This window comes from Triticum urartu, chromosome 4A (genome assembly GCF_056163025.1).
Source record: "Triticum urartu cultivar PI428250 chromosome 4A, HENAU_Tu73, whole genome shotgun sequence".
NCBI classification, from domain to species: domain Eukaryota; kingdom Viridiplantae; phylum Streptophyta; class Magnoliopsida; order Poales; family Poaceae; genus Triticum; species Triticum urartu.
Genome location: NC_141876.1, coordinates 612,871,392 through 612,895,539, shown reverse-complemented (window position 1 = coordinate 612,895,539; position 24,148 = coordinate 612,871,392). Strand labels below are relative to the sequence as shown.

Below are 24,148 nucleotides of genomic sequence, written 5' to 3'. Positions count from 1 at the left end.
CAAGGGCTTACGAATCTTCCAGGATTATTATGACTCTGTATGTAGTGAAGGAAGAACGATTTCAGATATCTTGGCACATCCGGCGAGCTCCAGTTCGCCGTCCTTCTCGTGGCCTACGGCTTGATCCGCCACGCCGAGGTCGCCGTCGTCGACGCCTCCCTCACGCGCCTCGCACTGCCCACGTCCCCCGCCACCGCCTTCGCCTACAACCTCTCACTCACGCTCATCGTCCGGAACAAAAACTGGGCCATGAGTGTCAGGAACACCCAGCCGCACGAGGCTGACTACAGCTTCGACGACCAGCGCTTCAAGCGGGTCAGGCTCGCCGACTAGGGGTCCACGCACCCCGCCGGCAAGAACTGCAGGTAGATTAGATTCCCCCCATTGACGATGAACGATGGATGCAAAGCAAATCTAGATGGAGTGTCATCTATACCTATTCAAACCAGAACACCTGTGCACTTACGGGTTCCAAGAAAACAATCAAGAACATAGGTTATGACAGAAAATGTGAATTAGCAAAAAAAAATCTCTGTACAAAGATGATAATATGTGTATATTGTAAAAAGTTCATGTACGGAGTCATGTTAGTCCAGTTCCGGAAAAAAATTATATATGAGACCAAGTCTCACGGTTAGCAGTTGATAATATGTGTATATTGTAAAAAGTTCATGTACGGAGTCATGTTAGTCCAGTTCCGGAAAAGAATAGGATCTCTCTATCTTAGAATTAGGATCGAGAGTTATGTTTTCCCATGAAAACAAGACAGATATTCAGTACTTATCTCATTACTTCCACTAAACATTGCCAAAATCAATGTACATACTTACCAGATTATCCATAATTTCACCAGTGTAACCATAACGGACTAGAAACAATGCCTGCAAACCATTACAGGATCAGGTTTCTAATGTACTCCCTCCGTTCCGAATTACTTGTCATAGGTATGGATGTATCTAGATGTATTTTACTTCTATATACATCCATTTCTGCGACGAGTAATTTGGAACGGAGGGAGTATGTTTGAGCTGCAATAATGCAAATGCATAATTCACTTGTCAGTTTAGAAATTTAGTAAGATGTGCCTACTTCATTTAGCTGAAATTGAGTCAAAGCCAGCGCACTTTGATTAATCTCTAACGAAAATAATATAAGAACAGCAAAAATTAGGCACACTTTGTTATCACAGATCAATTAACTCACAAGGAGGGCAGCAAAGAAATTTTTGGCCTGCAGGGGTGCACAGCCTGGAACTGCATAAATCTTACTCCATGGGCTTGTTGCAAAGTCAATTCATCACCCTCCCCGGCAGCCAAGCCAATTCTGTAATATTTCGAAGTCAGTTCATCCATAACTATCTTGCAGAATTGCATAGTTCATTTGGGTCTATTTACCTCACCCCTGAATAAAAGTTTTGAAGTGTTTTAGGTGCACACATTGCAGGAGCCGTGTGGCACTCCTATGCGAAATTCGACCAGCCATTCAGTTATAGCTGATTATTCCATTATACTATACATAATGTCCCTCTACATAGAGCAGACAGGCATGTCTTATCTCCTTCTTACCTTTGCAGTACCAGTTTTGAGCCTGTGAGCTGCATCTTCTGGTACAAGAAGTCCTTGTTCGTATGTACAATACATTTATATAAGCCGCATAAGCGTGTTCCAATGTTCAACAAGCAGCAGATTAAACTGCCGTGCAAAAGCACAATGGCCATGGGCCTCGGGATGGCGTCCTCCAGCTACGAACAAGGCACATCCGGAGCACAACGGGTGTGCTCCAGCTGGATTGCGGTGGCGAGGAAGAGAGTTGAGAGCTGGGAGAGTTGGGAACAGAGAAGGGAGTAGGATGAACGGATCCAACACAGAAATTAACTAAGATAGGGTGTAGTGTGGGTTGATTAAAACAAACAGCAGGGGGTGTATGCAAAAAGCACAGAATTGACTGTCTCCACCACTCTGGCGCCACTTGGCAGCGTGTGAGTGGCCTAGGACTAAACTTGCACATCCATTGCAAGTTGTAGGACTGATCAGTCCATTTTTGCAAGTTATAGGACTAAATTATCACATCTAGGATAAGTTCGAGGACCTGCGGTGCTATTACCTCTTCTTCTATAATCAACCAGTCAGTAGTCAGTATTTGAAAAAATTGCCAGAATTAGCATGCCAAACTTTTACACCAAACCAGGCATTGCGCTGGATCATTCTCCCCAAAAATTCAAGGCTACAATGACTAATGTCCCAAAGAAAAGCCGCCCCTATAGAATGTTCGTTTAGCATGCTCAACAAGCGCAATCCGCGTCGTATTCGGACTCCAATAAAGATGAAGAATTGCCTAGCAAGACACACTGAAAAGGACCCTTGAATAATAGCATGCTCAATTTTTTCTTTATGAACACGACAACACAAAGAACATACCCCCAAAATGTTGCCCACACCGAAACACCTTCTCTTGAGCATGTCACGGGTATTTAGTCCATGCGGGCGCAAAAGCCATGGAGAACACCTTTAGCTTCACCCTGAAGCTTGAGTTTCCAAATAAAAAGATAAGGACCAGGCCACTTTTGTGTGGGCATGCTTCCTTCCTTTCCAAAATATAATGTGTATAGATTATTTTTTTCTGAATGTCAGGCCTTGTAAAGCTTGAGCAAGTTTGTCAAGAATCATATAGGCATTAACACATCCAACTCTATATGCAAAAAAGAAAAACTTCTACATCAAGCGAGGCATTGATCTGAAACATTCTCCCCAGAACTTCAAGGCCATAATGACTAAATATCCCAAAGAAAAACTGCCCCAATAGAATGTTCATACGGTTTGCTCAATAAGCGCAATCCGCGTCGCATTCGGACTATAATAAAGATGAAGACTTGCCTAGCAAGACACACTAAAAAGGACACTTGGATAATAACATGTTCAATTTTTTCTTTAGGAACACGACAACAGAAATAACACACCCCAAACCTATGTCCACACCGAAATGCCTTATCCAAAGCATATAGCGGGTGTTTAATCCATCCAAGATATCAAAAGCCATGCAAAACACATTTAGCTTCATCCCAAGCTTGGGCTTCCAAATCAAAAGACATGGATCAGGACACTTTTGTGTGGGCATGCTTCCTTCGTTTCCAAAATATAATGCATATAGTTTTTTTTTCGAACGTCAGACCCCGTAAAGCTCGAGCAAGTTTGTCAAGAATCGTATAAGCATTAACACATCCAACTCTATATGCATGCTTCCTCTGTAAAGTGTTTTGGAAGGTACTCAAATGTTCTAGAATATGATGGAAGCTTCAAAGAAGGTCTGGAAGGTTTTGGAATATTCTGAAACATTTCAATGGACTCCTACGGGGTAACCCCCCGCTTTCTTGGGGGGCAAGGCAGCCTGGTGGAGCCAGGTCGGCCGAACCCCTCCTAGTTTGGGACAAGACTTTCCTGCTCCCCTGTCTTGTGCCCATCCGTACTCCCGTCTACGTAACAAAATAAGGCCCGGCCCCACCCCCTTAAAATCAGGGGGGAAATGATTAGATTAGAAAGAAAAAAGGAAAAAAGACAGCCGTAGGATTAAGTGGGAGCACGGATGGGAGCACGGAAAGGGAGCAGGCAAGCCGGATCCCCTAGTTTGAAGGGCAAGGCAAGTGAGGTGGAGTCCTGGTAGGACTCCGCCCTGGTCGTCCCCTCCTCCATGGACACATATATACAAGGGACTAGGGAGCACAGCAGAAAGCCCCTGGTTGCCGCCCCCTTCCTAGTTGGCCACCGCTTCCCTCTACACATCTACCTTAGATCTTAGTGTTCACCGTAAGGCTGCTGTAACTCCTTCTCGTAGTTCCCCGCTGCTTCGTCGTGTCGGTCCACAAGCTGTTGTGGTGTTGCTACTTCGGTACATGTGAATACCTTGGAGGTGTCATAATCGCCAAAGCTAGACCAGACGGATCATCATGAGGAGAATCTCTCTCGGCTGAGAGGTACAACCTAGTTGTGGGAGTTGGAGGACTTCATCGACACCATCAGTATCTCCGTTGTGCCGACGATCATCGAGGGTATGATCTCGTTACCTGCACATCAATAATGATCCTGGCTGCATGGTAAAGAAAATGCGTTTTGCACAACACATTCCCCTACAAATACACCAAAGTATCAAATCTCGAAGGGTGTTTGCAATAGAAGTAATGTAGCCAGTAAGAGCTGGAGATGCTCCGTACCTAAGAAGATGTAGGCAATAGGCCCCATAAAATCCTCTCCTTGGAGGCTGATCTAGATGGCCTGACGTTTTGAAAGTCGTACTTATTACGAGTGTGCTTTGGTTTGCTTCCAGAAATTATTAAAGCAAAGTCTTGCCAAATTGCACAACTTTATGCAAGGCCAGCTAGATCACTCGATAACCAATTAATTAGTAGTCAATATTAAAAAATTGCCAGAAAGTGGCACGGGAAACTTTTGCACCAAACCAGACATTGCTCTAGAGCATTTTCCCAAGAAATTCGAGGCCACAATGATTAATATCCCAAAGAAAAGTCACATCTATGGAATGTGCATTTACCTGAACAAGCACAATCCGCGTCGCATTCGGACTCCAGCGAAGATGAAGACTTGTCTAGCAAGACACACTAAAAAGGGCGCTTGGAAAATAAAATGATCATTTTTTCTTTAGAAACACGGCAACACTAAGAACTCACCCCAAACATTGCTCACACCGAAATGCCTTCTCCTGAGCATGTTGCAGGTGTTTAGTCCATTTGAGATCAAAAGCCATGAAAAACACCTTTTAACTTCATGCGAAGCTTCAATTTTAATTTTGTGTGGGCATGCTCCCTTTGTTCCAATATATAACGTCTATATATTACTTTCCGGACATCGGACCCTGTAAAGCTCGAGCAGATTTATATAGAATCATATAAGCATTTTTTAGGGAATATAATCATTATTAATAATCGAACTCTACATGGAAAAAAGTCTAGGGGTCTGCATAACAAGTGAGGTATACTAGTGAGAAACAAAACAGAGACGAGATTAAGCATCCCTGTAGAATGTTCATTTGGCTTGCACAATAAATGCAATCCGCGTCACATTCAGACTCAAATAAAGATGAAGACTTGCCCAGCAAGACACACTAAAAAGGGCGCTTGAATAGTAACATGCTCGAATTGTCTTTAGGAACACGACAACACAAAGAACACATGCCAAACCGGTGCCCACACCAAAATACCTTATCCCAAGCATATCGTGGGCATTTAGGGCTAGTTTGGTTCTTGTCCATGGTTGTGTGCCTGGAAAAATTTGCTGCCTGGTGTGGACGTGAATCCCGAATGATTTCTTGCCTGGTCAGGCAGCCTAGGCAAAAAGGGTGCTTGGTTCTAGCCTAACCATGAAGAGCTATTAGGATTAAAAAATTAACTTGTGAGCCGTGAGGACAAATACAAAGTACATTTTGCTTAGTACTTAGGCCTTCTTTGGTTTGTAGGAATGTCATAAGATTTCTATAGGATAGAATTTGCATAGAAAAATTTTCTTTGAGGCCATTTGGTTTGTAGGAATGGATTCCTATTTCTATATAGGATAGGAATCAATCCTTCACATTTTGGAGGAAAAAAAACATTAGGTAAGACTCAATGGAAAAATTCCTATCCTATGCATCAAATGACATCTCTTTTTCTATAGGAATTAAGATGCATGTCATCTCACTTTCTATGATTTTTCTATTCCTACAACATTTCTATTCTATGAATCAAAGGAGGCCTTAGGACCCAAGCAGCTCGCCAGGCGGTCGGCTGCTAAAGCCTGGACCAGGCTAACTAACTACCTGGCTCCTCAAACCAGGCTAATAATTTCCCTCCCTTTCTAGGCCATGTCACTTCAAACTTTCTGTGAACAGAAACCAAACAACTTGCAAGCATATTCCAGGCGCGCTCCAGGCCAGGCTAGTTTGATCATTCGGTAACAAACCAGTAGGTAGTCACTATTTGAAGAGAAAAAAGTGCGAGAGACATGCCAAACTTCTGTATCAAACTAAGCATTGCTTTGGAAAATTCTGCCTAGAACTTCAAGGCCACAATTACTAATGTCCCAATAGAATGTTCGTCGAGCTTGCTCAATAAAGCGCAATCCGCGTCACATTCGGACTCCAATAAAGATGAAGACTTGTCTAGCAAGACACACTAAAAAGGGCGCTTGAATACTAACATGCTAATTTTTTCTTTAGGAGCACAACAACACAAAGAACACATCCTAACCTGGCGCCCACATCGAAATGCCTCGCCCCACGCATATCGCGGGTGTTAGTCCATCCGAGATCAAAAGCCATGAAGAACACCTTTGGCTTTATCGGAAGCTTCGGTTTCCAAATCAAAAGACATGAATCGAGCCACTTTTGTGCGGGCATGGTTCCTTCGTTTTCAAAAATATATAGCGTCTACAACTTCTTTTTTCTTCCCAAATGTCATACCCGGTAAAGCCCGAGCAAATTTGTCAAGAACCATATAAGCGTTAATACATCCAACTTCAACATGAAAAATAAAAATTAGGTGTAGTGAGGTATGCCTTTAAAAGAATAGTGAGTTTTTCTACGGGCTTATATACTACTTTCTCTGTTCCTAAATACAAGCTTTTTTTAGAGATTTGAATATGAACTACATACAGATGAATATAGACGTATTTTACAATATGGATTCACTTATTTTTAGAGATTTCAATAATGGACTACATACTCAAGATGGCAATATTCCCCATGGGGACGGGTACCCGTGGGGATTTATCCGTCATGGAGCGGGGATGGTGTATTGTCTGGTGGGTACCTGTTAGTCTCACGAGGCGGGAATGGGTATAAAATTCCCCCATGGAGACTTCATGAATACCCAAAAACTATGCCATGCGTACTACAAATGCAGGATATATAGATTAATACCTAGATATTTCACACAATTATTTTTCTCCACCTCTCCCAACAACCATGTCTTCTCTAATCTCACCTATCCCAGTCAGCTTTGAAATCCCCATGGATACCCGACGGGTACTGGGTACCCGATATTAATGGGGATGGGGGGCGTTTTGTCCCTGTAAAGCTTCACGGGGCTCGCGGGTATGGGGATTGGTGGAGATCGGGACGGGGTGGTGGAGTCATCCCGTCCCTGTTGCCAACTTAACTACATACAAAGCAAAATGAATGAATTTACACGCTAAAATATGTCTATATACATTCCTTAGCGAGAAAGAGAGCCGGATTGTGACGCGATAAAGAAAGACCCATGCCGTGGCGATGAGGACGAGCGGCGGGTCCACGCCCCCCTTGGCAAGAAACCACGCACCCCCACGGGCCCCACCCTCACGCGCACCCCGCTCCCTCACCCTATCTCACGCCAGCCGTCCGATCCCGCCCACAGAACCCATCCGACGGCCGGATCCGCGCCTCCCCGCGGTCGGCGCCCGGCTAGATCTACCCCGACCCTCGCACCCAGCGCCGCACCGCCAGTCTCTCCCCCGCCCACCGGAAGCCGCAGCGGCCACCGGATTCCTCCACCCCAACCCGGCGACCCACCCACGGTAAGGGAAGGGAAGGCACATGCCGCGGCAGATAGCGGCGGAGGCGGCGGCTTAAAAGGGCCTCTCCAGCCCTTCCTGTACCCCCACCCCAACCCTACCTCGCCGCCGTATCTCTGATCTGAAGAACCGGAGGAGCGCAGTGGAGTCCTAGTCCGTTCCCGGCTGCTCCTTTCTACGCCCCGAGCCCGCCGCGATGAGCCTCCGCAGGTATAATCCCTCCTAACCCCTCTTAAATCTCTCTACCCCGAGGATGCGTGCTCTTCGGTGGCTGCTTGGATTGGATAGCCATTTCTGTGCTCCAAGTTCAGTTATCTGTGTTGGGCTGGTTCAGATTGCTTCGATTTGATGCTTTTGCTTCTTGTGTAGGCGTTAGTCAGGCTACTAGTTGTTATGTGGTACGATCTAATTATTCGTTGTCTGCATACATGTCATGGTGTCGCAGCTAGAGTTCAGTTTCTTGTGCTGGGTTGGTTCGGTCGGCTTCAGTTTCATTCATGCTTTCGCTCATCATGTAGGCATCGTGCTATGGGTTGCTCTATGGGACCTAACTATTCAGTGCTCGCATACATGCCATGCTGTTGCATCCTAGCTAGAAATGACAAGGAACAGAGTAGAAGCTAGAGTTTTTGTTTGGTAGGATGGGATGGGAGCAACAGCGCGGCGGTACCAGGCGTGTATGTCTGCCTTGTGTATAGCGTTCCTGGTAGCTAGGTTAGCATACTTGCTGAGCATGATTGGTTGGCGGCTTGGCGCCAAGTTTACACGAGATGGCCCGTTGGCGCGCGAAAAGTTTACCGTTTCGCGCGCTGGTCCCTGCTGCTGCTTCATATTGATTGATGCGTCTGCGTCTTGTGCAGACATCTTGTGTTGAGTCATTAAAGTGTTCTAAGTACTAGCTATGTAATATGCTTGCGTAGTCAGGGGACAACCTTGTGTGATGTGATGCATTACATTTCGTGCTAGTGCAGCGCCAAAATGGTCGGAGATTCAGTAAGCTAGAGCTTTCCTTCGGTGTGTACTAATTAATTGTAGTTTCCTGCATAGCCGTTACCTCGCTAGACGACAGAGCAAGTTACGTACTTTGCTTTAACGTGTTTGGTCGGTGCTGAGTATTGGACATTTTTGTGCTCAAAATCCACCCTTGTGCGCTCGAGCTTGCACGTGCTACTTAAGACGTGTGCTTTAAGCTTTAATTTTTCATGCACGGCTTGCATATTAAGTTAATAGGATGCATGTAACTGCTAGATATTTACATATTCAGAAACAACCTTATATGATGCTTTCCGAAATGGTAAAAATGAACTTTGAATGCCTGTCTAGTGCAACGCGTGTCTGCCAGCTGGATAACATCGTAAGTTGCATACTGACTAAACAAATGTTAGAAGTTTGATGTGCTGAGTGCTACGGACTAACGCTGCTTACCTAATAGGCACAACAAGCTTTGTGCACAAGCTGTCATCATCCAGCCATTCTCAAGACTAATATGGCGATGCCTTAAGGGGCTTTTAATGCCATGGGATTATACTATGGCCTTGATGTTGCTGTTTTCCCGACAGCAACAATGGTGGTTTACAACCAGGCCACAAGCCCGCAATGCTAATGTTTGTTGCAGCAGCAGCAGTGTTAGCTTCTCTCCATCATTGTTCGCTGCTGAGCCCTTATGTGGCTGCACCAGCAGCGTTCCTGGTTGGAGCAACGATGTGAAGCTGCATGGGTAAAGAGTCACAAAGGCATAATTATTCGTTAATAATTGTGGTATTGCACCCAGTATTATTCAAGAAAAAGAAAATTTCATAGACTGACTAGAATATCATACTCCATATAGCAAGATCGACCAACACCTACATTTTTAGTCGTTTGCATATCAGGTCATATGAGCTGGCAAATAAACTGTATTGTTATTAAATGGGAAGGCACCACTGGCAAGAGCACCTTCTTCCTAGATACTAATCTTTAGCATCTGTAAGCGTCTAAGACAGGTTTTAACAATCTATCATCCACTTACAAGAAGTCATTTCTATCAATGTAAAGGGTTCATGTTTAATGTTTCAGGACAGGTTAATTCCATGAATACTCAACTAGTTTTTTTTTCAGAGAAACAGAACATAATCATAATCATATTCATTTCATATTCTTATGAGTTTCCATGCGCCATCAGTATTTATTGGTGAATTTAGTCCCGAGGAAACTCACACCCCTTTGTGATTTGCAACTTACTACTGCCAATGGTAATCCTTAATAGTTAACACTTCATCCGGAGAACAAAATGAGCACTGATAACATCTCCAGGTTGTTTTTACTTGTTAGTTGAAAGGCTTAGTGAATCATTGAGCTAATATTGGTGTAGATTGCTATTTTCTTTTCTGGTGATATCTTTCCATGGTTTGGTTCTGCATGGTGTGTCATGAAAGAAATACATAGATTTGTCACACAATACTTTTTTTTTCTGCCACCCATGCTCCCCCCTCTGTACATATCTTTATTCCTTTTTTTTGTGCTTATGTCCCAGGTCCATTTCACTTACCCTTGTGGATAACGTGGCTCATTTTGAAGTTACTTTTGTGCTAGCACAATCTAACTAGCTAGGTTAAGCTATACTGTTTACTTGGTGGTGTAAATCTGTAAAGAAAGTCAATACTTAGTTTTAGTCAAGCTTTGTGTAAAATATGGAAAGGAAGGCTGGAATGATACTGGATGAACATGTTCTGAAAGCTAATGATCGCAAGAGGAAACATGAGTCTGCTGTGAAGATTACTGGCACAGATGATTCTGCTGAGGTCTCTCAGCATGCTGATGGTTCTGCTGCCCTTAAGAAGTCTAAAATGACCTCTTGTGCTGGCCATATTCTGGAGTGGTATAAGAACTTCAAGACAAGCGGGTTGCCGGTGCGTGTGCTTTGTTACCACCAGGGTAAATGGAGGGATTTTCCAGAGCATGTTGTGAATCTGGTACAGCAGGACTTCAAGTTGAAGAGGCCAATTACTAATGCTGTATTCAAGAACCAGCAAGTCCTGTTGGACTTTATGCACATGGTCTGCATTGATTCTTCGATGACCACAAACAAGCCAATAGCATGGATTGATGTTCATGGTAACCGCTTCTTTCCAGAGTTATGTGCTGGACTGGTAACATCTAAACCATCTCAGCATGGGAAAAGTGACCCCAGTGGTAAATCTGAAGCTGGTGAGTGTGCTGGGACTTTGATTTTAACAGCTGGAGCTGAAAGCTCGAGTTCAGATTCTGTTGATGCAGTACTCCCTCATGCTAAGAAGGTACATAATTATGCTGCTTTTGAAAATAAAGCTGGTCCTGCAATCTGTTTGAAGGAACCTGCTAGTGGAAACATACATGCTGCTACTTGTAAGCAGAAAATTGGCCAACCTGTTGATTCAGCTGTGCGCAAATTATTACTTGAAGGGGCAGGCCAACCTTTTAGTGAAGAAAATATTGTTGGCATCTACAGAACCCCACTGGTAGATCAGCAAGGGCGGGCTCGCTTCAATCTTTTCCAGAAGGAACTTGAAGTCACCAAAATGCATCGTGGGAATGCAAATGTGCGCTATGCGTGGCTACCTTGTTCCAAGGATGCTATGGAGGAGATGATGATGCGTGGTGTTCTGGAAGTTACAAAACCAATGCTGGGGCCAATGTATGGCATTGGTACACATCTTGCTCCAGCGAACTGCGCCAAAACTTGGTAAACACTTGTTCTGTTTCTGATTAATCTATGCATGTTAATCTAAACTTTAGGCCATACGTCCATCTGTTCAAAAAAATTCACTGCAACAAATAGAATATTTGTTTGTATATATGCATCTTTAGGTTTTCTGCTGGATTGTTCTTGCTTTGAATATTCAGTGGTTTCTTATGATCTTACTTGATTATTTTTCCACAGTGCCAGCTACTCAGATATTGACGAAAATGGCATCATGAGGATGATGCTGTGCCGTGTTATAATGGGGAATGTTGAGGTTGTACTTCCTGGATCAAAGCAATTCCAGCCAACCAATGAAAGATTTGATAGTGGCGTGGATGATCTTCAAAAGCCAAAGCACTATGTCATATGGGATGCTAATGTGCATCGACACATCTATGCTGAATATGCTGTTGTTATCAAAGCACCTTCCATGACCAATGGTACTACTACAGCCACTCTCATGGTTCTTGATTTTATCTGTCTTTCCATTTTTCATTTTTACTTCTGTGTTGTTTACACAAGAGAATTCATTTAATATTACTGCAGAATACTTGGCTAGAGAAGATACTGCATCCAACGTATCTGAGATAAGAAATTCTGGTTCAGCAGAAAGTGTAATCAAGGTATTCCTATTATGTTTAACTGGTTACAATCATATCTCAGCTTTGGTACACATTGTGTCTTGAATGGACAGCATGTTGATACCCCACACGTATAGACTGCTGCATGTTTGGTGTGTATTAAATAGGTGTATTCAGATAGGTTATTATCTACCATCTTATGGCCGTTGGCCTTCTTTTATCTACAAAATATGATTAAGCATAGATTTGAAAGTTGTTGGCGTGCCTGTTAAGGATTGTCATAATTTGCTTCCAAGCTTGCGATGGAACGGGGCTTACTTGTACTTATATGCACTCCATATGGATGGACTCAGTAGTTAGTACGTACTTAATTTTGGTGCGACATTTTACTTGGGAACATTCAGCTCTTCATATTATTTTTTGGTTGTTTGTCGTGATCAGGACGATAGTTCCGAAACCATGGCATCTCCAGCTGGTAAACAACAAGCACCCAGGTTTGGGCGTGCTCCAACTCGAAGGCCTCCTACTTCACCCTGGATGCCCCTCCCAATGCTTTTTGCTGCCATCTCCACAAAAGTTCCCCGTTCTGACATGGACGTAATCCATGGACACTATGAAGAATTCAAGGTTGTTAATGCTGTTTTCCTTCTGAGATACTGTACTTGGTTACAGTTATTGTTCCCAGTCAACATGCTAAATGTGATGTGCCCGTTGATGTTCCAACAGAGGAGAAAGATAAGCAGGCCCGAGTTTGTGGGACGACTAAGACAGATCGTCGGCGACAAGCTGCTGGTTTCTACAGTAATGAGGCTGCAACCTAAGGTACTTGAGACCATTAACGCTAATCCTCCATGTCGTGTGCATACATTCAAAGTCTTTCTCATCGTATGCAGTGTAGCCTGTTTTGTTGTGCTAAACACTTGCTCGTGTTGTCCATGACGGTTGCAGGTGGTGCCACCCATGGCAGGTGCTGAAGTGCTACCAAGAAGAACACCCGGCACGGGAGAGCAGCACCTCCAGAAGTAGCAGTTTGTCGATATAACAGCTCGTGGAGCCGCTCCTAGTGGAGAGATAGAGAGTACAAGGAAAGCCGTTAAGTTATGCGTCAGTTGGTTATAGACAAAACTAGTGAGTAGACTGAGCAGCCTGTTAAGTTGTTTGGTTCCATCTGGTTGGTCTCTTGGCGTCAGTCGGTAACTGGAAACACTCTGTTGTAGCCGCTGCTGTTGTGTGCAAATCTGTTTGCAGCTTGTACTGTACTATACTTGGTAGATTTGTTGTTTTAATTTTGAGCTGATGAACCTAGCATAGAATTGATAGAAGTAATGGTGAGTTTTAGTTGGCTCTAGATTTTCTCTCTTTTGCTGACGAGCCTAGCATAGAATTGATACAAGTAATGGTGAGCTTGACTCGGCTCATGTGATTTCCCCCTTGGGGGCCGTTGCTTCTTCAGCTCCTGTTGTGTTGGAAGAAACATGGTGGGAAGACAAAATCCAGAGTTTTCTTGTTTCTTGGATCCAACCACACCAAGAAAAAGAAGCAATCTTGGTAGCAGGCATCTATCTATCTCTCCAAGGTAGTATCTATCACAGCATACATTATTGTCAGGCCTCCGTTGAAGAGATTTCTGAGGCCTTTGGGAAGACAAATTCCACTCTCACAAGCACCGTTACAGATGATGTTGTTATAACCTTGGTGATACTTGCATCCATTGCTTTACTTGAATTCCTACAGCTATTATTTTACTGGACATTGGGGCAGAGTATCATTTATTTGTCAGTCTATCAGAGAGCAGGCAAGTTTCAAGAAAAGAAAAGAAAAGAAAGAAGCGTGCACAGAGGGTAACTTTTTTGTCATGGGGTTGAAGGAGTTTCTTGTCAAGATTGCTGTGTGTCTTCTTGCCAATATTGGCGTGGATCGTGGGATTAAAGGGGTTTCTTGCCAATATTGGCGTGTCATGTACTCCCTCTGTAAAACAACAGTGATCTAAACGTTCTGATATTAGTTTACGGAGGGAATACATCAAACAACGACCACTGGCAGCACAAGCTTGGGCAGTACCCATTACTTGATTCAGTCAGCTGCAATCCTAGTCCATGAGCAGGTAAACTCTCTCTTAACACACGCACAACGGTGCTACTCGTACTTTGGAGAGTTGTTTTTATCTTTTCGACTGGGTGTTCCAGCATCGCCTAAATGATTAGGCATCCAGGGCCCACAAAAGAGCTGGGAAATCTGTGGAGTTGCCTGATGAAGTATTCTCCTCTCCCTTATACGTGCTGGTGCTACACTAAGCAATGGGAAATCTTCTTTACAGTTACAGTACAATGGAGCACAACACCTCTTGTGGGCCGCTTGTCAGTGGGAAATGCACCCACATCCAAGCTGGTCCCAGAGAAAGCAAAATCAGACTCACACTATTTTGACTTGGCACATCGCAACATGGTACTCTGAGAGATGCTAACATTTTCTCAAGATAGGGCAGCAAAACCCGCTGAATGTTTAAGCATTGCCACAAAACCGTCGAAAGACAAAACTGTCAAAATACTCTTCATACTTGGTGTTTTTTTGTGCCAAAGCTTCTTCTTCCTGGGCATCGCGAGCATCATGCTGGAGGCGTGTAACCAACACTGCCGCGTGCATAGTTTCGTTCTCACTGCTTTCCCTTTCTGTGAGTGTGTTTAATTTCTGCTTGTCTTAATAAGTGGCATGTGCTGCTGTTTTGTACTTGTGGTGTAGGTCCGATGTCTCTTAAGTCTCAACATAATTGGCTTTTCTGTAATTTGTGATTGATTGATTGCTTGCACTCATCCTGCTGTAATATAATCTGACTATTTGTGGATTATACTATTGTCCGGCTTTACATGGGTATACCATTAAATCATTTTCTTGTTGTAGGTGATCTAGCGTATATTCACAAGCTTGGTCAGTGTCCTGCCGATTACAAGGGAACCGGCCAGATCATTTGTCTGCCCCAGTTGACAAATAATAGCATAGTTTCTTCTGGTAAGTGAACCTATTCTCTTGATTACCCATGGTTGTATCTGCTGCTATTTTGTGGACGGCATGGATTCCAATTGAAAGTTCTGTGTTTTCATTTTTTTGTTCAACCGCGATGATAGTTTCCAAACCTTGGCATCTTGGTCTGATAAACAGGCACTCGAGTATGCCTGTTAATGTTAAGCAGGCCCGGCTTAATGAAAAGCTGCTGGTTTCAATCCTCCGGTAGTAAGCCAGCCTACAACACAAGGTACTTGATCAGTTATCCAAAGTACTCATGTGATCCAATCCTCCGTATTCAGGGAAGCATGTTTTTCATCATAAAGAGTCACAGCCTGCGAGAGAATAGACATGCTTCCTAATCTACGTTCAGAACCAGCCTCCTTGCAGAATTATTATGCAAGGGTAAGGCTGTCTAGAAATTCCCTTCCTACTCCAGCTTGTGTGGGAGTTTTCAGCACTGGGCACGCCCTTTTACAAATAGATGGTAGAATCATAAAAGAATTAAAGAAACGACAACTCGATGTGCAGAACTGAAGCAAGAGATGTCCTTAATCCATATCATTCAGGAAACACAATGAGCGGCACCATATCTCACAATCTCGCAAGCGCAAACGCATTTTCCGTCATGAATTCTCGCATGCACAAGCTCACACTATTTATTCCAAATCTCTGCAAATTTAAATCATAGCTCGCCGGCGTCTACTTCACGCCTCTACTTCAAAAACCCATGCTAAATATTGAAATCAACAAATGACTAGATTTAACTCCAATCACATGTCACATAGAATTGCTCTTTCGTGTTAAACGCTCACTTGCGCTCTCCTCATGCTCCATGCCCTGAGCTGAGGCACTCTGACCGTGGCACTTCCATTGTTAAAGGCAAACATGTGAGGGCCGCCATCATCATTGACAAGCGCCACCGGATAAACTCTAGCCATTATGCAGACCCTGCCACCACCTCCGAAGCTCTCCACCGCCGACCGATCAATCTGCACAGAGGCGTCCATTTTTTTAGTTCTGTCATGAAGTAAATAACTGGAGAAATTAATGAAGCAAATCCTCCCAACTCACCAGAGTTCTGAGAGAGATCTTCCTTTCTTTTTCAAGGTCAAATTCAAAGAAGCCTCCATAGGCTGGTGTGTACAGTCCTGGTCTCAGGGAAGACCTATGCAAAGAAAATGAGAGAAATTTCTTTTTAGTTTCCTTCCAGACATCAATAGATAGGCATTTATGGAAACCAAGGCTAACCAAAATGAATGCAAAAAAGCATAAGCACTAACCTTCTTAGGTCAGTGCACATGAGGATCATGTACTTTTCCTGTGATTTGTAAACTCTGAAATGCACAACAGTCTGCTCCTCCATGTTGTCGGAGGCCAGGATAACAAGTCCAAATGGCCCTATGCCACCATGAACCGATGCATCAGCTTCCCGGCACTGCTTCGGAGCGTCTAAAAGCCAGGAAGGATCAAAAGGTTCGGCGTCATCGATGGATGTCAGCTCAAAATCTATCTCAACGTCAGCCTGTTTTTCCAAGAAAATTATGTGCCTGGTTAGCCAGACTTGCTCTAAGAAAATACACAAAACACATAAACCTAAGAATATATGTGTGTGTGTATATATGCCTATCTTTCTGTTGACAGAAATGTATCATGCCAGTAAAAAGGGTCATGTCAAACATAAAGATATTTTTTTACTTCAAAAAGGGTCATGCCAGTAAATGTAATATCCCTTAAATATATAGCTTTTACTGGCATGACCCTTTTTGAAGTTAAAAAAATATCTTTGGAAGACTAAGTAAACACGTTTGTGAACATGAAACTACCTGCAAAGTGTCAATTCCCTTAATCTCAAATAGATCTCCCTTCTTCAGCTCTAGTCCCTGATGGTTGATTTCATTTCTTCGAAGGGACTCAATCTCTTCAACTGGCCATTGCAACAACCGCTTGCCATCGCTGTCTAACCAAATTGTCCTGGGGATTGACTAAATATAATAAAAGTGAGGTTAAAGATGTTACACCGATTTGTTAAATCATTATGTCAATATGACGCAATTACAACCAATTAAGGGCAGATTTTCTTACATGGATTCCTGCCCAGCCTTTTGCAACATCATCTGAAGAAGCATCTGTCTCGTTGCTCCAAGCCCATATGATCCTCCTACCCTGTTTTGAGTCAAAGAACGATTTTGAAGCATAGAAATTTCCATAATCGATCCTCAGCCACAGCCGATAGTCGTCTATGACAGTATCTGGCACAAAGACATCACGTTTGAGATCATAAACCCCAATCATGTACTTGTCGCTGTAATCCATGCCCATTTTGAGGACATGCTTGGCGCCATTAGGGATTGCTGAAGACATGTCCAGTCCACCGTTACTTCCCGACAATACCGCGAAGAAATCCAGGCACTCCCACATGTCGAAGGAATTGGATGAATACAGTGGGTGTTCAACACTAGTCCAATTCAAGAAGTCTTCACTCTTGTACAAAAGTGCAGTACTGGAGCCGTTCAGATCAGCACCAACTGCTATTCTCCATAGTCCATCTGGTCCGATCCAACCAGTTGTCGGATCCCTGAACTGGCTCGAGTTCAAGCCTGGTATGACCGGTTGGATCACTGGGTTATTGCCTGCTTTGGTCCATTCCCTGAGGTACGGATCAGACCGGTTTTTGGGAAGCGCAATGTTTTGGACCTGATGCTTCTCCATGTTGATGAGACCAGTGTATGTGATCGCTGGTTGATTACCAGGTAGAATTGTGGCTGAGCCGGTCCAGCAACCGCATATGTCACTTGGGGTATCCGGTACTAGTACGGGTTCAAGACCGATCCAGTTGACGAGGTCTGTTGAAACTGAATGGCCCCAAACTATGTTATAGGAGAGACTGGGACTGTTGGAGCCATCGGGGTTATACTGGTAGAACTCATGATAGATGTCATTGTAGTACATTGGTCCTGAATTTTTTTTATAAAGGTAGTATAAGATGTAGAATGCTGCAATTTTTTCTCCTTTTTATTTAAAAGTGGTTGTGCCGGAGATATTCATACCACTTGGATCTTTATTGTTGTCGCAGATTTCCAAGGAACGCCAATCCATCAAATATATGAAAAAGTGAGGGAATGTCGATGACTTGCAACAGATGTACAATTAATAGGATATGATTACTCCAAAAAAAAGGATATTACTATTGGTAAAACAGGACCAAAGATATTCTAGATTGCAAAACATGTTTTTTTTAAATGGATTCAAACCGTAACACCCTTGTTTCGGCTTTATGATTTTATCTTGTTTTTCTTTGTCGCCTTGTTTTCTCTCGTTTATCTTTGCTTTTAGTGCCTATGCTTGGATCAACTCCACCTTATTTTCCCCAATTGACATACACCCATTCCCTAGATACCATGTCACAATATTTCTCCCTCATTTCCGCCACACTTAAATGATTTATATTGCCTCTGTACCTCCAGTTACAAAGCAAACTCTATCCAAATAAGATGGAAAATACAAAAAGTCTTGAAGCCTCCCGGTTCTATAAAAACAAAATCTACATAAATATCTCGGTACGTAGTTCAAATGTTTTGCATAAGCTCCAATTAAATTTTTTGCCAACTTAGCCAACTTTTACGATTTGGGTTTTGCGGAAGCATCTAAAGAACAGGGTTATCATCATATTATGGTAGTATTACTTGAAATCTAACTGCATCGCATTACAGTGTGTGCCTACTTTGGGCAACATTCAGCAACAGATTTGCATAAGTAATCAGGTGCCTACGAAGCTTTCCCTGGCCTGTAATTATTTTTGACACAAAGAAAAGTTCATAACGATACAGGTTCATAACGGTACTACTGTAAAAATATTACTCCCTACATTTAACAAGTATATTGGCATACCAAATTTAGATTGGCTAATAGGTTTTAACTTAGCCTCCCCAGTTAGGCGAAACCCTAACCAATTTTATTTTTCTGTGCGAGTTAACCAAGTTTTCTTTTACCAAGAGAACAGAAAAAGCACACCAAATCAGAGACTATATCTGATTGGTCACGAATAGAAGTCGACAGAAAGCATAGAGGGAGCTTAAAAAGAAAAGAAAAACCAGAGAGGTAAACATATATACATACCATTCATCCAGTTCTTGGGAGGCTGGAAGTGGTAGGCAGTCCTGTACCTCTTGCTGACAATGGAGGGAATTTTTGTTGACGACTGTGAGCAGAAGAAGACCCCTCCATTGCTGCAGGGTCGTACCTAAGAAATTTGGGGGCGGACCAAGCTGAAGTTAATTAGGCTCGATCTACTTATAGAAAGAAATTAGTTAGTAGGAGTACTCATATAATCAAGAAATTATTAGTTAGTTGTCTCTTCAGCACAACTGAATAAATTGTAGAAACTAATAGAAAGTGAAACAGAGAGCGAGTACGTTAATCCTATATACCTAAGAGAGTCATTCTCACTAATTTATTTATCTTAACATGCAAGCATGCCAAATCACTATACAATTATGAATGGGATAAAGCCCACCTCAAGATGCAATCATGCATGAAAAAAGATCCACCATAACATACAACCATGAATGGGGAAAATGATTTCTATTCAATTGTTGAATATAAGTAGAATAATTCATATGCATTAGAGGTCATACTACAGAAAAATCACATGTCGCCGTTTGGCCAGCTGTAAGCCAAGTGTAAAAATATGAGTACTCGGCTTACATCAACATAAGCCGAGTATCAAATGAAGGACGCACGGCAAACAAAAAGTACTTGGCTTACATAGTTGTAAGCCGAGTGACTATAGAAAATGCTCTTGACTTATATGAAATACTTGACATGATATAAGCACTCAGGGGGCCATAAAGGCAATGCCTAGATAAGGCTCCGAGGTCTGACAGCTTTACCGGTGTGTTCTTCAAGAGCTGTTGGCCAATCATAAAGGATGATCTTATGAAGGTCATCTCCATCTTCTCAAGTTTGCATGTTGTGAACTTCCAGTGGCTCAACTCCGCAAATGTGGTTCTGTTGCCAAAGGAGGGGGCTGAGGTGATCACGAACTTTAGGCCTATCAGTTTGATCCATGCCATCGCCAAGATTGTGGCCAAGGTGATGGCAATGAGGCTCACCCCATTTATGAACATCCTCATATCCCGTGCTCAGAGTGCTTTCATCAAATCTTGGTGTATCCACGACAACTTAATGTATGTATGCAACTATGCTCACCGACTACAACAAACAAACACACCATCGCTTCTGCTCAAGTTGGACATCAGGAAGGCATTTGATTCAGTTAGATGGGTATATTTGCTTGACGTATTATAGGGAAGAGGTTTTACTTCGAAGTTTCGTGAGTGCATCACGACTCTATTTCGGACATCTACATCGATGGTTCTCCTCAGTGGTATTCCGACAGTCCTATTCAGCATGGAAGGGGCCTCCGCCAGGGGGGGGGGGGGCTTTGTCGTCCATTTTGTTTGTCCATGCTATTGACCCCCTACAACAGATCTTGGATGCGACAACATAGAATGGAGATCTACACAGATTGTGTGGCCATGGTGCCTTCCTTCGCACCTCTCTATACACGGCGACGCTGCAACTTTATTGGCGCCTATCAAAGAGGATGTGGACATGCTTGCAACCATACTTAAAAGCTTTGGGAACGTCACTGGCCTAGTTACGAACATTCACAAGAGCTTGGTGGCCCCTATTAGATGCTCCAATGTCGACCTTGACATAATTTTTTGTGCCTTCGCGGCGGCTCATGCTCAATTCCCTTTGCCGCGCCTTGGCCTTCCGCTGTCCACTCATCGTTTGTGGGTTGTGGACTTCCAACATTTGCTTGATAAGATTGCCAGAAAGATCATGACTGGCCAGGGAAAGTACATTACGATGGCTGGGAGGATCACGTGGGTAAAATCGGTCATCACTTCACAGGCCATCCACCACCTCATTTCGCTTGTGGTGCCCAAAGGAACGATGACCACCATTGTCAAGTTGCAACGGGCTTTCCTATGGGGAGGCACAGATAAGGTTTCTGGGGGGAAATGTAAGACAAAATAGGAGAAGGTTTGTATACCCAAGGACATGGGCGGCCTAGGCATCCTGGACATGGACAAATTCGCACGTGCCTTGCGGCTTAGATGGCCTTGGTTGGTTTGGAAGGAACAAGATAGAGCTTGGGTTGATTTGGAGCACCCGGGTGATGAAGAGGATATGACACTATTTTATGAGTGCACTTCCATCACTATTGGCAATGGGCAAAGTGCATCCTTCTGGCACTCCCATTGGCTTGGAGGTCGGAAGCCTAAAGCAATTGCTCCCTCCATTTCTGCAATTTCAAAACACAAGAATGACACCATCCTTAAGGCTATGGATCTCAACCGGTGGATTACGAACATCAACACAAATTTGGGGCTCACAATTCAACACATCCTTGAATACTATAATCTTTGGGTTGGATTATGAGAGGTCTTCCTTGATGAGGAGGTGGACGATGAGATCGTTTGGAAGCTTTCGCCTTCCAGTGAATACACAACATCATTGACTTACAGAGTTTAGCTTGACGACTCCACTGCATCGCAAATGAAACCGGCTGTGTGGAATAATTGAGCGGCACCAAATCATAAATTCTTTGCTTGGCTTATCATTCAGGATCGTGTTTGGACGGCGGATAGGCTCCAATGGAGAGGATGGCCGAATGGTGGCCTATGCCAATTATGCAAGAGGGAGCCGGGGATGGCGGCGCACATCATCTTACGTGTCGATTCACGATGCACATTTGGGCGGAGATCAAGACTTGGATGGGGTTGACTAGTGTGGACATCACCGACTAAAGTAGCTTCGACAACATCAAGGATTGGTGGCACCACATGATGGGCGTCAAAGCCAATGTGAGAAAGGGCCTCACATCTCTCTTCATGTTTGTTTCATGGGAGATTTGGAATGAGCGGAATGCAAGAGTGTTTAAGGACGTGTCCTCCATGCCAAATGTAATCACGTCTAGAATCAAAGCCAAGACCAGGCTTTGGAGTTTGGTAGGTGCCAAGCGTTTGAGTTCTCTTATACTATGAGAGTAGGCTAATCGAGTTCAGGCCGTTTATGAATGGTCGGTCATGTAATTCAAAACTCTTCTTAACTAATGAGATGAGGCAAATCGTTTGCCTTCGTTCTGGCATGAAAATTAAAGCACTCGGCTTACATGGAACTCCCGGCAACGATGTTTGCCACGTGGCCGCCGAACGGCTAGCGTGACGGTCGTTGGTATAAGCCAAGTACACTCCCACGGTACTTGGATAACAATTACCATTTTTTAAAGCCGGACCGCCATTGGTTTAAGCCGAGTAAGCCGAATGGGGCCACTAGGCTTACACGTAATCCATGTTTGCCCTCGGCACTCGGCTTACAAATGGAACTTGTCTTACAGCGGACACGTGGCTGCATGACGTCGCCTGTGGGTGAAAAATTAAGCCGGGCAAAATGCCCTCAGCTAACAGCAACATTCGGCTTACTCATACACCATCAGTGCACTACTGCCCTCGACTTAATGTGACATCATGACACGTGGCGGCAGGCCGTTGGCCCTGGTTGGAAAATTAAGCCAAGCGGCACACTCGGTTTACCGTGGCCGTTAGTCTCAGTCGGCCGTCATGTAACTTTGTTTGGTGAGAGCCTCTATATTTACTTCAGATTATTTGTAAGCCAAGTAGCCGTAAAACGACACTCGGCTTATACGCCATAAGCTAGTCCAAATGAAGCTGAGAGCCATAAGTCGAGTGCATCACTCGGCTTAATCTGAGCCGAGGTTATTTGGGGATTTGCGGAGTATGTTTCATACTCAGCTTTTTTTTTTCTGTAGTGTCATTTGTATTTTAAATTTTGGTTCTTATGTTTTCAGTCCAATTTTCATCAATCAATTCCCGCAGCAACGCGCGTGGTATTCTCTAGTTAAAACAAATGGTTGGCACCGTCAGTAAGTATAAGGCTAAAGTCCATTTAACAAAGAAAGGAGGGGAGCTAGCCATAATAATTAGAGTGAAGTGAGTGAGTGAACATGGCTTATTTACCAGGATTTGGAAGAGAACGCTGGTGGAGAACATACACGCAAGGCCAGCAAGCCAGCTGCAACAGCAGAAGATCTGGAAACTAAATAATCCGAAGAAACAAATCGACTCAAATAGTTAATGAACCTGACAAACAATCGAACTATGCATGAACTTACACTGTGAAGACAGACATCAAGCAAGAGTGAGTTGACAGAAGACATCATCCAGCCAGCAGGAGCATACAATCCAGTAAGTTAGTCAGACAGACACTTGGCAAGTTCTCCGTCTGTAAAAATAATATAAGAGCGTGATCTAAACGCTGTTATATTTCTTTACAGAGGAAGTACAATCCAGTAATAAATTACTAGTATGAAACAGAGGGAGTACAAATCAACCAATGAAGCTGGAGCTGGAGCGAGCAACAGGGCTGGGCTGGGGTCGGGACCAGGGAGGGAACAATTAACTAAGCAAGCAAGGAAGAATTCCTCACCTTGCACGGTCATCGCCATCCTCTCCGGCGGGCGGCAGAGCACCACGCAAATCGAGCTTCGCTGTTTGAACGAAGAACATCGATGTAATAATATATATTATGAACTGGGTGCGTGGGTGGGTAGGGGCACCCGTGACTGACATGCAATCATAAGAATATATTATGAAGAGCGTGGGATGCATGTTTCTCGTCTGACGCTCAATTTGTTTGTATGGCCGGCATGCATGGGTCCGCTGCTTCATATTGTTTTCGTCTTTCCACGTAAGATAGGGCCCCAGCAAAGTAAATTACGGTATTGGCGGTACGGCGGTAGTTGTGCTTCATGGATCATCCCATTCTCCACCTGCCTAGTGAGCCGTGGAGTTGTTGCTGTCATGATCACAATTGATGCACTTGTCTTGTCACATTTGTCCCGCCCGCCCAACATTTTGTCAGGCAATTAGGGAGACTTTGTTTGAGCTTGATCCAAATTATTCGTACGTCATAGGGCCTTCCAGTTTCTCATCCATGGTGAGACCGACCTTTTCTTTTTCTTATCATACACACATCAAGGTTGTACTAAAAAATACACTAAGGATGTATTAAAAAAACATGCATCAAGGATCAAGTCGAACATCGATCCATTGTAATCATGTTAGAATGCATGTGTCTTACGTTCGCATGTGCACCGGTCGATGCACACATTTTCAAATATGTATATAAAGGACGAATATTTGGATATGGATATTCAAATACGTGTATACACATGAAGTGCGAGATTTGGATGCATGTATGCATACACACGAATATTTGAATACGTAGTTGCACGAAGC

The 24,148-nt window shown here is 43.6% G+C and overlaps 3 protein-coding genes across 4 annotated transcripts; 2 read left to right on the top strand and 1 right to left on the bottom strand.

Moving 5' to 3' along the window:
- The first annotated feature begins 7,445 nt into the window (after positions 1-7,445).
- Positions 7,446-13,138, top strand: LOC125553232 (inactive poly [ADP-ribose] polymerase RCD1). Of its 2 annotated transcripts, XM_087519301.1 has the most exons (8): positions 7,446-7,745; positions 8,968-9,252; positions 10,048-11,235; positions 11,434-11,675; positions 11,782-11,858; positions 12,258-12,443; positions 12,543-12,638; positions 12,765-13,138. In XM_087519301.1, exons 3-8 carry the CDS (start codon positions 10,205-10,207, stop codon positions 12,840-12,842), a joined length of 1,710 nt encoding a protein of 569 aa, XP_087375427.1. In that variant the 5' UTR covers positions 7,446-7,745; positions 8,968-9,252; positions 10,048-10,204; the 3' UTR covers positions 12,843-13,138. The 2 variants fall into 2 exon arrangements, with proteins under 2 accessions (XP_087375427.1, XP_048572994.2); XM_048717037.2 differs by lacking the exon at positions 8,968-9,252.
- A 167-nt stretch (positions 13,139-13,305) lies between these two features.
- Positions 13,306-18,886, top strand: LOC147977349 (uncharacterized). Its single transcript, XM_087519302.1, has 4 exons — positions 13,306-14,487; positions 14,715-14,822; positions 14,973-15,066; positions 17,893-18,886. Exons 1-4 carry the CDS (start codon positions 14,274-14,276, stop codon positions 17,924-17,926), a joined length of 450 nt encoding a protein of 149 aa, XP_087375428.1. The 5' UTR covers positions 13,306-14,273; the 3' UTR covers positions 17,927-18,886.
- Positions 15,343-23,489, bottom strand: LOC125553231 (beta-fructofuranosidase, insoluble isoenzyme 4). Its single transcript, XM_048717036.2, has 10 exons — positions 23,337-23,489; positions 23,023-23,132; positions 22,868-22,922; positions 18,936-19,059; positions 17,867-17,875; positions 16,902-17,773; positions 16,643-16,801; positions 16,100-16,341; positions 15,891-15,984; positions 15,343-15,808 (listed from the first exon to the last, which is right to left on the bottom strand). The coding sequence occupies exons 2-10, from the start codon at positions 23,037-23,039 to the stop codon at positions 15,620-15,622; spliced, it is 1,761 nt and encodes a 586-aa protein (XP_048572993.2). The 5' UTR covers positions 23,040-23,132; positions 23,337-23,489; the 3' UTR covers positions 15,343-15,619.
- Between the last annotated feature and the right edge of the window lie 659 nt (positions 23,490-24,148).

Excerpts from the sequence above, each read along its gene's own strand:
- LOC125553232 (XM_048717037.2), top strand. The coding sequence starts at position 10,205 with ATGGAAAGGAAGGCTGGAATGATACTGGATGAACATGTTCTGAAAGCT. Across the intron at positions 11,676-11,781 it reads AGCACCTTCCATGACCAATG|AATACTTGGCTAGAGAAGAT; the intron begins GTACTACTACAG and ends ATATTACTGCAG. Across the intron at positions 12,639-12,764 it reads TAATGAGGCTGCAACCTAAG|GTGGTGCCACCCATGGCAGG; the intron begins GTACTTGAGACC and ends TGACGGTTGCAG.
- LOC147977349 (XM_087519302.1), top strand. The coding sequence starts at position 14,274 with ATGCTAACATTTTCTCAAGATAGGGCAGCAAAACCCGCTGAATGTTTA. Across the intron at positions 14,488-14,714 it reads TCTCACTGCTTTCCCTTTCT|GTGATCTAGCGTATATTCAC; the intron begins GTGAGTGTGTTT and ends TTCTTGTTGTAG. Across the intron at positions 15,067-17,892 it reads AAGCCAGCCTACAACACAAG|ATTTCCAAGGAACGCCAATC; the intron begins GTACTTGATCAG and ends TTGTTGTCGCAG.
- LOC125553231 (XM_048717036.2), bottom strand. Across the intron at positions 16,342-16,642 it reads AGGGAATTGACACTTTGCAG|GCTGACGTTGAGATAGATTT; the intron begins GTAGTTTCATGT and ends TTGGAAAAACAG. Across the intron at positions 15,809-15,890 it reads AGATCTCTCTCAGAACTCTG|ATTGATCGGTCGGCGGTGGA; the intron begins GTGAGTTGGGAG and ends GCCTCTGTGCAG.